The 14,237-nt window shown below is 44.4% G+C and overlaps 1 protein-coding gene across 1 annotated transcript in view; it reads left to right on the forward strand.

The window, feature by feature from the left end:
- The window catches only part of csmd3b (CUB and Sushi multiple domains 3b), a gene marked incomplete at its 3' end in the record, with an annotated part of 385,413 nt that overhangs the window by 289,847 nt on the left and 81,329 nt on the right, over positions 1 to 14,237 (forward strand). Inside the window, exons 35-43 of the mRNA XM_080837924.1 lie at positions 2,711 to 2,835; positions 3,205 to 3,301; positions 4,795 to 4,899; positions 6,022 to 6,140; positions 6,225 to 6,294; positions 9,459 to 9,575; positions 10,980 to 11,189; positions 11,960 to 12,148; positions 12,437 to 12,614. Of these exons, the coding sequence (XP_080694050.1) occupies positions 2,711 to 2,835; positions 3,205 to 3,301; positions 4,795 to 4,899; positions 6,022 to 6,140; positions 6,225 to 6,294; positions 9,459 to 9,575; positions 10,980 to 11,189; positions 11,960 to 12,148; positions 12,437 to 12,614 (1,210 nt within the window). The remainder of the gene's footprint in view (positions 1 to 2,710; positions 2,836 to 3,204; positions 3,302 to 4,794; positions 4,900 to 6,021; positions 6,141 to 6,224; positions 6,295 to 9,458; positions 9,576 to 10,979; positions 11,190 to 11,959; positions 12,149 to 12,436; positions 12,615 to 14,237) is intronic.

The following is a 14,237-nucleotide window of genomic DNA, read 5'->3' on the forward strand; positions in this document are numbered from 1 at the left end:
GTTATAAACCAGTGTACAGTAGACCAAATAGACCTTGGGATTGGATTATGTGGAACACTTGGAACATCTACTACTACTACTACATCCCAGAAACAAAGGATATTAAATACCTAGGATTAGGACGTAACACTGAGGAAGAGAGAGAGAGCAGTGAAAAATAAAGTGTCACCAGGAAGCTTCAGCCACCCCGAGCTGTCAACCTTTTGCCTGGGAGACAGGGAGGGTTGATTGGTGTTGCATTCTTGTGCTTCCCCAATTCGGGAGTTGCAGCCCTCGCCGGGGCCCCTTCAAGCACTCACGGTGCCTTAATGCAAACAGGCAAGATGTTTCCCCTGCCGCCTGTGCACTCAAGCAGGTCTAAGGAGTCCAGGGGAACATCCTGATGAGCACGCCGCCCGCTCCCAATAAGGTGCTTTCACTCCCGCCCCGGCACTCCGCAGCCTCAAAGACCTGAAAACATTGTCTGCCAACGTCCATGCAGGCTGCTTGTAAAGAAATGGCGAACAAAATGGTTTCGGTCTCGATCGTTGCTCTCTCGTCATAATGCAAGTTACATAAGGTGTTGCATCAGACCAGTTTAGTTTTTAGTAGCACAGTGTAGCAACATTCTGCCAACACTTCAAACAAATACAGTAAATGACTAAACTGACATTTATGATGGATATATCCTGCATGCGTATATTCGAGTGAGCCTAAGCCATACTGTTTTGTGTTACCATGCGGATGTCTAAGGCTTACAGGAACAAAGGTAAAGCTCTTTTTTTGTCATTATTTGCTGGCCAGCAGGGTGTTGTCTGGCAGAAAGGTTAAGAATCCATTCTGATAACCAGTGCTCGTGCTGCATTCTATCAGCGCTAAAATATGAATGAGCCTGAAATTGCTCTGAACTGAATTTGTTCAATAATTTACCATCTGACACAGATATATTGAGCTGGCCTCCACATACTTCTCCATTTTCTCTCTCTCTCTCTCGCTCTCTCTCTCAGCCTCTCTCTCTGTTTTTCACAGTCTCTCTCCTCCCTTCTCTCCTGTGCACTCAGAGATACGTCAGCCATTTCCCCTCCAATATAAGACATCAATCATTATGTCCCAACCTGCTCTTAGTTGTTTAAACAAAGTGATTGGCGTTGACCTCTAGATTATCCCGTTGTCCTTGACAGATAGCATCAGACCCTTACAGAGATGAGGGTAATGTCCTGGCAGCATTAGATACCAGGCCAGGGTTTTTATATTGACAGATTCGCGCTCAGGCCTCCTGTGGTATGGAAGACAATAGTTGGCAGGGCTTCAACAAACAAGAGGAGATTGTTTAACCGAGCGTCTCTACTGGGAGAAAGGCAAAATGTCACACGTTTTTCCTTTTTTTTTAAGTGTGTGGAGCTGCTGACATTATTCAGTGTCCTTTTAAAATGTGTCATATCCAAATCAAAGGAAAGTTGTTAGTTAGCATAAAGGCATTTGAAGCGATAAGCCCTGGCAGCCCCCTTTTGTTGGGTCAAACTGGTTATAGATGTCGACGCGGTTGTCTCACTGCAGCCTTGGCTGACATGCAACCAATAGGAGGGCATCTTTGACAGCCTTGTTGGCACAAAGGAAGACGATGCCAACCTGTTTTTCAGAGTATGAATCAAGAACTGACTTTGTAACCTTGGATTCAAACTTTTAAATTAGTAGTTTTTTATTTTGACTTTGCAAAGCATGCAGCGTTGAGTGTGAGTGCAGCGTTGAGTGCAGTCCTCGATCCTGATGAAAGATTGTTGATATTTGAACTCAACAGCCAAGCAAATACACCCCCTCCCTTGAGTAGACCTGAGACAACATTGTTGACTGGCTAGAATAGTGTATGGCCATGAAATTCCAGGAAAAGTGCCTGACGATGTCATACTCATAATTCTAGTCAGAATATGAGTCTGAGATCGGACAATTGGGCTGTGATTATGGGGCGTGTTTCAACGAACCAGGAAAGAAAATTCCTCTTCGCTGAATTGGATACCTAGAACCAATCAGCGCAACGTAGTATTACCATCTGACAGATTAAACTTTTACCTGCTCCCGTAGGAAGGACGGCAAAAACATCTTTTCAATCGACAAATGCCTTGATCGCGTTTCTCTGTTCCTCTTTCAAAATGAATGCGCTGTCAATATCTGCTGAGATATGCCTATTCACGTTACTTAATTAGCACTCAAGGCTAGAAGCTACCATTAGTTTCAACGATTATTTTGGCCAACGCGTTAGCATAACCGATCAATAATGGTCTAGAGTGCTTTAGTTAGGACCTAAAATCCTCGGCAACACTCGTTTTGCGTATACACAACTAACCGAGTCAATGTAGACATAAAAAAGTCGTGTAGATAGCTTAAATCATATAAAATATGTCCCACTAAGCTCCCGAGACGGCGCCATCTTTGTTCGATGTATATTCCGGTATATTCTATCTATATCTGTCCATCAACGTATAAAGCCCGCCCTTACAATTTGATTGGTTTAGATTGCGTTTCAACCTTTTTGAAACGTTAAATCTCTCCCAACTAACTCGATTCCAGACTGAATCTCCCAGAACAAAAATTTTGTGGGCGGAGTTCAGGCTGGTATCCAGGCTACAGGATTTATAATCAAGGACTGAACCTTTAAGCCTTCCATACCTGAAAGCTGGTCATTGACATCCATTCTGTATGATTTTGTGTTTATCCGTCTTTGTCTTCTTTCCAGTTCCATGCGGAGGGGTGTTAACGGCGCGCAAGGGGACCATTCTGTCCCCGGGTTATCCAGAGCCCTACGACAACAATGTGAATTGTGTGTGGAAGGTCTCGGTGCCTGAGGGGGCTGGAATCCAAGTGAGGATGAGAGAGCTTGTTTGAAGTCCCGCAAATTCAATGTTTGACATTAAAAGTATCGTCAGCATGAGTAAAAGTGAAAAACTTAATAATAAAGAGAATTCCTAATGTCCTGTGCATGATGAATACCGTTGATGTTTAATTTAGGGCGGTGAGAGAGAGAAAGAGTTTTTTTTTTTACTTCTCTGTCTTTCTCTTGTTTGCATTGCCTAGTCCCTGTGTTAATATCACTCATTTATGTGCTGATACAGTAGAACAATCAAGTCTCCCTTAATGTCATTCACGTTATCTTCCGTGTCTTTCTTCTCATGCAGAAATAAAGAGTTGCAAGGTTAGTGACGGTTTCTAACTGTCTTCTTCTGCTCTTAGATCCAGGTAGTGAGTTTTGCCACCGAGCATAACTGGGACTCCTTGGAGTTTTACGACGGTCCAGACAGTAACGCTCCAAGACTAGGAAGCTATTCAGGTAAGGTTTTGGGTTGCTCACTCTATCAGATGTTAAGCCAGTGTTTGGCAGATGGGATCTGAATTAATCAGTGGTTTCAGCCGACTGTCTTTGTAGCTTTGGGGTTTGCTTCAACAAACAAGCTCACCTGGATACCCCAAGCAAGTCTAGACCAGACAGATTGATCGCTCCCTGTGCCGTTCCCCACTCATTAAACGCAATATTTCATGTGTTGTTTTCTTTTCGCCGCAAAACAGTAATTAACCCATCACTGGTTAGCTCCGCACACTGAGACAAACACAGTCCCGCTTCATGTTTTCTTTTCACCGGCAAATTAATTCCCTGGTCCCCCACTCTCTGCAAAATCGAACAGGGGGCAAGCCACCCCTTTATTTTGTAGTGCACAAAGGCCCTGACGGAAGCGCATCGATGGTGTGTGGGAAAGTGTGTGTGTTCTTTTGTGTGTGTGTGTGGGTGTGGGTGTATGGGTGTGTGTGTAAGTGTGTTTGTGTGTGTCAGCCAAGGCTGTCAGCAGAAGCACCGGGTCATTGTCTCCACAGGCGAGGGGGTGGGAGGCCTGTAATGAGGAGGCCCTATGGAGGCCAGGCCTTATCAGTGCGACAGGTGCACGCCAGCCACACACTTGGCCAGGACTGCCTGTCTCTGTCTGCCCCTTCAGTGATCCTGAGCCGTTGAGAACAATAGCCCTGTAGCAAAGTAGGGGAAGACTAAGAGGGTGGGTAGTCACTGTTTTTCCTTTTACTGGACTCTATGGCTACGGTATATTCAGTTCTTTATATAAAAAGTTTATAGCCACTCTATTTACTCCAAAATGTAAACTTGATTACTTACGTTTTTCAGGGCAGTTATACCCTTCAGACCCTGGAGGTCGAGGCTAGTCACATTGTAGATATTTCCACAATGCTAGCCAGCTCCTCTATCTTTTGTATGTGTGTTTTCTCTTTTTATATGTTCAGGTCTTTAACTTAATGTTGATGGAAGTTCAAGTCTTTCCATCCTGACATACGTAAATATATGGGTGAAACCATGACACCAGGGAATAGATGCTAAGAGACTTAGTTGCTTAGAGACTTAGTTTAATACCACCTCAGTATGGTGCTTAAAGGGCTGCTGGAGTAAGTGAAAGTAATTGCTAGTTTTTGTGGTCTATAATGTCACTATTGTGTTTATGAAACCTAGTCATGATTTATCGTCTCTTTTCACTTCACCGCCCACATTTAACAACACCTCTGTAGCACACACACACACACACACACTCACTCACTCACTCACTCACAAACACACACACTTGTTTTTAACATCTCCGCAACACCTTTTATTAGGAGGGACTTTTTTCATGTGAAAGCGTTGCAGGGAGCTTGTGAATGAATTTGACTGGCGCACAAGGAGTGATAAACCTCCAACTTCATTTTCTACTGTTTGTGTGCGTGTGCGTGTGCGTGTGCGTGTGCGTGTGCGTGTGCGTGTGTGTGTATGTGTGTGTCTTTTTCCAGGAACAACGATTCCCCCACTGCTGAACACCACCTCCAACAATCTGTACCTCAACTTCATCTCTGACATCAGTGTGTCGGCAGCCGGTTTCCATCTAGAGTACACAGGTAAAGGAAGAGGCAGTGAATCAGGGTCAACCCCCACCACCCTCACCCCATCCCCCACCACCCCCACCCCCTTCTCTGCACCTGGGCTAGTCTCCACCTGTGCTCACCGGCCTCAGAAATGCAGTAAAACCTTGATTGCATGTACCAGATGCTCCTCACAGCCGTGTAATTCCATCGATCGTACCGGGCTTCTGTACAAGCGAGCAGGAGTGAACTCTCAGGTCAAAGCGTGTTGATACCCTGGAGGGGAGCTTGCTTCGGCTGCCATACCTTCTCACACACACACACACACACACACACACACACACACACACTTACACAGTGACACACACACACACACACACACACACACACACACACACACACACACAGGCACACACACACAGACTTACACAGTGTCTCACACACACACACACACACACACACACACACACACACACACACACACACACACACACACACACACACCTGTCTTCTCAATATATTTATAGGTGCTGCTTTGGTCTACTGGAAAAGCAAAAGTTTTGCTTTACTTTCAGACATACCTGGGGCTTTTCTTTGGTTGGATTTTCTCTGAGTAATGCCAGAAAGAGAGGGTTTCATTCCACCCTCTCGTGTCACTAAGTCTTTCCAGAGCTGTTCAAAAAGAAGTTGACTTTTTTGTCAGTGTTCTGCTCTGTTGTGGAGCAAACAGGATTCTGAAAGGAACAGGATGTTTAATAGTTTATAAATCGGTGTGTATATGTGTGTCTAACTTCTTACAAGGTTGAGTGTGCTCACATTTGAGTGTGGTGGTTCAGATGCCTCGTCAAACTTTTAGCAGTAGTATCATAAGCATTGAGTGAGTGTTTGTTATTTATTTGCACTCGTGCAATTTGAAGGAACTAACGTATGCACTGCAGACTTAAAGGGTTTGTCTACAGTTCTTGTGCAGGCTAAGTGTCAACCACTGGTGTATATCGTTTGTGTTTATGTGTCGTAATAAGGACCAATAAATCATCTATCTATCTATTGGTAGTGTTAAATGTCTTCTGGGCTTTTATCTGTGTGCTTCTGATTATGTGATGGGTAAAAGCTGTGTTAGGTTAATGCCATGCCCCCAATTCCCCTTCGTCTTTGCAGCCATTGGGTTGGAGTCATGCCCAGAGCCTCAGACCCCCAACTACGGCATCAAGCTGGGCGACCGCTACATGGTGGGAGATGTAGTTCAGTTTCAGTGTGAGCAAGGATACTCTCTGCAGGTAAGGCCAGCTCACAATCAGCTACTTTTTCAGACTTCTTCTCGGTTGAAGATTCTGAGTGGAGCTTGTTGGCTTGTGTTTTAGGGGAATGCGTACATCACGTGCATGCCAGGCCCTGTGAGAAGATGGAACTACCCAGTGCCACTCTGCCTAGGTAAGGCCCAGATATGTCATCCGTAATTTTGATCATAAACAGGTCATGGGTCCCAGCTGTTGTTTTTTCATTCAATATATGTATGTTCATGATACATTAATCTCATATCCATCTGTCTATCGGATAGTCTGCATGGTCTTTTCATAATTCATTATGGTCTATTCATCTTTGTAGTGGTAAATTCGCATCGACTTCTACAATTGTATTCAAATATATATTTTGTTAGAACGAGGATTTTCATGATTGGTAGATTTGATTCAATTCTTGTATTTTAAAATATTCCAGTCTTTCTGTTGTAAGCACACTCTGACAGCCAGAGAGAAAGTGTCACCTGTCACATTATTCCAAGTGGCAGGAACAGAGTGCTATTTTTGTCATTCCAAAAGGAAGGCCAGGCAAGAAAGAGAGAGACAGAGTGAGAGAGAGAAAGAAAGAAAGAAAGAAAGAGAGAGACGGAGAAGGAGCACTTCATGACTTGAAAATGGGCTTTTTGCTGACTGTCTGTCTCGAGGCGACTGTCTCAGCCCCGGCCAGCTGCAATTCCTGAAAAACTCAATTCAATTATTAAGTCTCCAGCTGTGTACACACACATCACTCATGGAGACGCATGGCTGCCATTCCAGCACAAGCTGCCCCTAATCCTAAAAAAGAAACTTCCCAGCCCCTTCCTCACACACCACTTTCCTCAAAAGTGCTTGGGTTATAACCTCGATTATCCCTTGGTAAATGTGATGCCAATTTAAAAATATATAGAGATTTACCATCTCAAGTCCACTTGGGTGACATGGGTTAAAGGGATCCTCTTATGGACACATTAGACACTTTATATATTATTTACACTTAACTATATGAAGTGTCCCTACACACACTACCACCAGGATCATAAGAGGCCATGTAAGGGACTGGTAAGACTCATGTGTTAGTGTGTGTGTTACTCAGGACTTGTGTGTTAGTGTTTGTGTTACACAGGACTCATGTGTTAGAGTGTGTGTGTGTGTATGTTACTGAGGACTCGTGTTTTAGTGTGTTTGTTTGTCAGGACTTGTGTGTTAGTGTGTGTGTGTGTGTTACTCAGGACTTGTGTGTTAGTGTGTGTGTGTGTGTGTGTGTGTGTGTTACTCAGGACTTGTGTGTTAGTGTGTGTGTTAATCAGGACTTGTGTGTTAGTGTGTGTGTCACTCGTGTGTGTGTGTTACTCAGGACTTGTGTGTTAGTGTGTTCCAAAGAGCAAAGGACTGTATAAATTCGAATTATTGCCCAGAAGAAAAAGTTGGCGACCCTGGCCATATCCACTTACTGAGTTGCACAAAATATTTGATAGATTTTAGCAAGAACACAGCACTGTAAACAAAAATAATGAGCCTGATGCTAGATTGAATTTAGTTTTTTTTTTTTTCTTAAGAGGTACTGCTGCCAGGGAGGTCCCTTTTGGTATGGATGTTGATGAGTCCATTTTTCCTTTATTTCTGCGCCAGTCCTCTGTGAAAATATTTCAGTGTGACAATTTGGCAGCCAAGAGACAAAACAACAACAAGAACAGTCACTTCTCTCCTCTGGGCCCTCGCTGTCTTTCTCCCTCTTTCTTTTGGTCCCCTCCCTCATCCACCCTCTCTCTCTATCTTTCTGTCCCCCTCTATCTGTTTCTCACTCTCCCTATTGGTTTACTCCTATCTGTCACCCTCTCTTTCTCTCTCTCTTTCTTTCTCTTTTCTTTCTCTCTCTCTCTCTGTATCTCTTTCTCTTCTCTCTCTCTCTCTTTCTTCTCTCTTTCTCTTCTCTCTCTCTCTTTGTCTCTCTCTCGCCCTCCCTCCATCTCTTCGTCTCCCTCCATCTCAGTAGAGAGGATGATGGGTATTCTCCTTGACTGATGCATTTCATGTGCCAGAAGGTTAGCTTCCCTTTCCCCCACTGTGCACCCACGTGACCAGAAGCCCCCCCTCGAGACTCAGTCTCCACAGTGAAAGTGCATGACTTTGCCTTTGCACATTTGCCAGCACCCAGCAGATGGATTCAAAAACTTTATTTTATGCCCAAAAACCACCCATCTCCCCCCATCAGTAAACACCCTCCTCTCTAGTCTGTTTGCTTCCATTTTGTCCCATCCAATTCTATCCCCCCCATTTGTTCCCTGCCTCACTTGAAGATGGGCTCTCATTCTATTTGGTCTTTTTAGTTGTTGTTGTTTTTTGTGTGTGTGTGTGTGTGTGTGTGTGTGTGTGTGTGTGTGTGTGTGTGTGTGTGTTTGCCAAAGAATGCATGTGCTTTTCCTGCTCATGCTCCCTTTTAATGGAATCAAAAGTTCTAACCCTAAACTGAAAAAAAAATACTTTTCAGCCGGATCATGTTGAAACAAACGTCATATGAAAACAGTGAAACACGATTATCTCATCACGCGATGATTAAATCCTCACCCTGCTGTCTGTTTCATACACACAAACATCACAGAGACCGTAACAGTGACTAGGCTTGCTCTGAAGAGAAAAAAGGGGTTCCTGTTTATCCCAGTAGACGGTTTCGGCTTTGTGTCTCCTCCTCTTCTTGAAGCTGAATCTCTGTACAACTCTCAGCAAAAATAAAACAAAGCCTGTGTGATAACAGAGAAAAAACTCAGGGGATGGAAGGATGAAGGAGAAATATCAGGGTCACTAGTGGAGAGAAAGCAATCCCTAGCAGGCACGACCATGCGGACTCCAAGTTGTCTGGTGTGCCTAGCGTGATCACCCTTGATTAGCCGTCATATCGGGCCCCCGACCCTCACTGAAGGAGCCCTCTCCCTCGGCCACGACTTCCAGAGCTCCATCTGCGCAGTGCCCATTAAACTAATCTATAATGCAGGCCCAGAGTTCTAGAGCCCATTATTGCATTTTGCAAATCTTTCGAGATAAAATCGCTCGATTAATGAACCCAGATGCCCTTCACTCCCTCCAACCCGGCTGATTAAATTAAACGGATGTTATTTGATCGTCCCTTTGGAGATACCAAGAGCAATAGACCACATCAGGAGAGATGATGATTTATATTTCAAAGGCTCAGGTCAGTGAGAGGGTTTGGAAATTTGGCCCTGGCATGCTGAAACTCCTCATGGTGTGGCTGTGTGTGTGCGCACATATGCCCCTGTCTGTGTCCATGTGTGTGCTCATGGCTGTGTGTGTGTGTCTCTTCAGCTCAATGTGGCGGGTCCATGATCGAGGTCAGCGGTGTGATTCTGAGCCCCGGGTTTCCTGGCAACTATCCCAGCGGACTGGACTGCACCTGGACCGTCAAACTGCCCATCGGCTTTGGTATGTGAGCTCTCTCTCTCTCTCTCTCTCTCTCTGTCTCTCTCTCTCTCCCTAGCTCATCCACATCCCACTAGGACGACAACAGATAAAACATGCACTGCCGCCCTCAACCAACTGGTGTCATCTTGCCAAAATGTCACATAAATCCGGTGAATACATTATTTGACAAGGGAGCACTGTAACAACCCAGCGATTATGCATGGGCACTCAGCTCAAGGCAGTGTGTGACATAGCATAAAACCCCAGCCATGTAGGAGCTGTAAAATCACCCCTTCACTCCACAGTTCCAGGATCAGACCTTTGTGTTGGGAGGCTAATGGGAAGGTTATATAACAGTGTGCTCGTGCATCATTGCAAATCAAGTTATTTCGTCAAACTGTCACACACAAATATATTGAAAGTGACAAAGCTGTGTTGTAGTTTCTCATTTATGTGCTCGCGGGAGACAATACAAACACAGATTTCCCTGTAAAATGGAACTGCACCATAAAATATGTTTTGAGATGTATGCTTAATGATACGGCAGAACTGTGATGAAGCGCAGTGAATCAGTGGCGGTGTTAATATTGGCAAATTTGCCATTTTTTTGGTTGAAAATGGCTTGATGCACCATCTACCGTTTCAAATCATTCTGAACCTTGCAAGGCTGATGGTGACGTATCCACGACTGTTTGGTACATATCCACATCACGAAATGGGCAACCCCCCTCCCCCCTTACCTGTGAGTCTCAATTTGATTTGCTGATCGAGAATCATCATTCACAGAAGTTTACGCCTTCCCCCCTCCCCTCTCCCACCCAAAACACACACACACCCCATCCTCAGACCTTTTAGCATTTTTCAAAATGATGCAGTGGGTGGACTTATATGTAGTTATATATGAAGTTATATGTGAGTAGTGTATGCAGACTTAAGCAGATGCCAGGTCGCTAGGACAGTGTTGTATTGGTTACTGTGGTACATGTAAGTAGGAATGACTTTCAAACGACACCTTGTTTGTCACAGCAGCAATTTTCCTTAAAATGGCCAAATCAGGCAACTCCTGAGACCACTAAAAGCGCTGCTCCCACAGATGTTAGCGACATAAATTTCCCTTACATCCAATCATGCATGTGAGTGTGGCAGTGTGTGTGTGTGTGTGGCAGTGCTTGAAAGTACCAAGGACACATTCTTCTCCCTGGAGTGTGTCTGTGTGTGTGTGTGTGTGTGTGTGTGTGTGACTAGGAAAGGGAGGGATGGTGAGAGAATGAAAACAATTTGATCCATCTGCATTGTTTAAAGTGGGGCGCCACTGTGCCAAGGACACTGACAGTCCCGGCGGTTGTGTACACTCATTATGTACGCATATGTGTATTCATAAAACACACACTCCCCCTCACCATCAATCACCATCTGCCCGCGCAGGCATCCACCTGCAGTTCCTCAACTTCTCTACGGAGGCCATACACGACTACCTGGAGGTGCGCAGCGGCCACGCTGAGACAGGCGCCGTCATCGACCGCTTCAGCGGGCCCCAGGTGCCCTCGCCGTTCTTCAGCACCACGCACGAGACCAACTTCTTCTTCCACAGCGACTACTCCCAGAACAAGCCCGGCTTCCAGATCACATACCAGGGTAAGGGAGAGCACATGAACATGCCTTGGGTGGTTCCCAGTCATGTCTACACTAAGTTAAGCACCTCAGTGTTAGCAGCGATATGTCCACATGAATTACATTTTTTAATTGTAGCAGTTTTTGTGGTTTTAAGTTAATTTTGTAGTTTTGTAGTTAATTGTATTTATTTGCAAAATGTAAAAGTAGTAGGAGCAGTAGTTGTTATATTGTTGTTGTAGTATTGTACTTTTTTATTGGTCATAGAAGTAATGTCGGTTGTAGAAGTATTACCGTAGTGGTAGTATTTGTTGCTGTTTTCAAAAGTTCCAAAAGATATTCAACAGAGATTCAAAGATATTCACGATTATTTAATGTATATTTACTTGCAAATACATCGATAAGTAATAGTGTTTTTGGTAGCGGCTCAATTCCAGTTTGATAGAATATGTCATCATAAGAAGCACTCCACATCGACTTGTCGCATTCAGCGCTACGTTTTGTCTTCTTGGTCTATGATTCATCCTTGGCTCCTTTAACAGCCCATTTCGTCTGATGTAGACCTCCACTTGGCACCAACTAATGGTCTCTCCACAGGGACGAATGAGGCAGGCATGCCCAGAACCTCTTCCTTTTTGCTTCTATTTGTTTTATTATTATTCTCCCTCCTGAAGTCTGTTGTTGGCGCAGAGGCCGTCTCGAGCGCTAGTTCACACTAGAACCTTAAACTGCGCTTGTGTGCGAGTCGTTATAAATGCGGGCACCACAGTTCATCCGTGCCCATCTGTGTATAGCATACCAGCTGCAGAGCTGCCCCGACCCACGGCCCTTCCAGAACGGCATTGTGATCGGCAACGACTTCAGTGTGGGCATGACGGTGTCGTTCGAGTGCCTGGCGGGCTACTCTCTGATCGGAGAGGCCTCCCTCACGTGCCTCCACGGGATCAGCCGCAACTGGAACTTCCCTGTGCCACGATGTGAAGGTGTGAATACTTCTATATACATACATCAATACATAAATACATATACATATTGTACATGCATGCATGTGTGTCTATACCTATATACATATTTATATGATTGATCAGGGGATTTAGGGATGAATGGTTGGACCCTTTTCAATTGCTTTTTATGCATATGTAAGCATAGATTTTAGTAGATTTCAGTGTACTTTGACTTTTTAACCATTAAGTACAATTAAATGCACCGTATATAAATGAAATGTTGTCAGTTGGGTTTTGATGGATATTAACTGTATGTGTCCCCCTCAGCTCTCTGTGGAGGGAACATCACTTCCATGAATGGCACCGTCTTTTCACCGGGCCACCCCTCCGAGTACCCCAACTTTCAGGACTGTGTGTGGAACGTCAGGGTCCCTCCTGGCTACGGCATCTTCATCAACTTCACCACGCTCAGCACGGAGCCCATCTACGACTACATCACCGTTTGGTAAGCACCACCCTGGCCTCCTCAGATGCACATGTTAATCCTGCATTAATCCTGGACAAAAGGCACATAGGCAGAGCCTCTCCCTAGACTGTGGCTGTAAAGGCTGTTATACCATTATTTTACATCTTATATCAGGTTAAGAACATAGAGACATGGATATATCATTTATATTGCTAAAAGATCATTGATAGGTTGATCGATTGGTTAATAGATTTTTAACAGTATCCAGGAACTATTCACAGATCTCCTGTGAGGAGGAGGGTGTGTGGAAGCTGCTTCATAGTATCTCAGAAATCAGTGCAACCATTTAAAATGCCTTTTTAAAGGAGGTGTTTGGCGAACAGTTTGGTATTTTGCGCCACCTTGTGTGCGCTAAAGTGTTGTCCCATTGCGTTAAGCATTAACCCACTCTGTAGGGCTTTGCACACAGACATAGTGCTTTTCAACCCTCTCCGCAAAACTCCCTCCAGTGATTTCTCTATTTCTAGAAATCCACTGCGAAGTTGTCCTTAAAAGTGTTATTTTGACAGCCTTCTGGTTGACGCTAGTGAAATATTCAGTGAATAATTCATCTCTTTTTAGTCGTGCTTACTTTTTAATCTTCAGCTTCTTTTTTCAGATGTTCTATAGGATCAGTTCATTAATGGAAGGGGTCAGAGAGGGGAAAGTATTGTACACCCAAAAAAGAAAAATCTTCTCTCTTGAGAGAATTCTGCCCTAAATGAATGGGTTTGGAGGGCAGAAGACTTTAATTAAAGACGTGAAAGGTTGTTTTTCTCGCTATGTTCAGGCTGTGTTTATTTTACTTCCAAAAAGTCACCAATTCCAACGCTCCCGAAAGAACTCTGCTACTAATTAGGTGTGCTCTTCCCAGCGCCTTTTGTTTCGTCGCCACAGAGGAGAAATTGCAGCTCCGGTCAGAGAAGAAAAAAAGCCATTCATGCTTTCAAGCGACTTCTCACACTTTCACCCCATTTTCTTCTGAGAGTTCTCCCAGTAACACTCCGTTCCCACACCCGCACACACACACACACACACACTCATACAACCACACAACCACCCCCACACCACCCCACACACACGCATGACCACCTTGTTTACCCCAACTGAAGAAGCACCCACACTGAACCCCATTCAGAATGCCTCGATTGTGTTGAGATTGTAAACCTCATTGAATTGCAAGCCTAATGGGTACAGTAGATTTCTCTCATAAAAGCGATACATTCCCGGTGAGAGACCGTGGCTCGTGAGCTGCAGGAATTCAGGCTTGGGTGCTGTTGTGAGCACCGCCTGCTGAGTAATTGTTCCTCCCAGCATTCTGACATGTTGCTGGGAACGTTGAATAAAACCCCAGATTAATTCCAATAGTTAATGTCTTCCACACAGGCTTGTATTAGCAAGTCTTCTTTTGAGTTAGAGGGACATAGACCGGGGGTTCATACTGCCTAGAATGGCAAAGCTTGGCATACTAAAGCATAATCTTTTAAAATACAAAAGCATTTTTATAAATGTCTTTTACAGCAGGAGGTATTTTGTACGAGTTGGACACAAAACTAGGTTCACCTAGACCTCCTAAAGCATGTTTTTTAATGCAAAAGTTTGCCCTTCAAAAGGTTATTCGTA

The sequence above is a fragment of the Sprattus sprattus genome (assembly GCF_963457725.1).
Source record: "Sprattus sprattus genome assembly, chromosome: 4".
Lineage (NCBI taxonomy): Eukaryota > Metazoa > Chordata > Actinopteri > Clupeiformes > Clupeidae > Sprattus > Sprattus sprattus.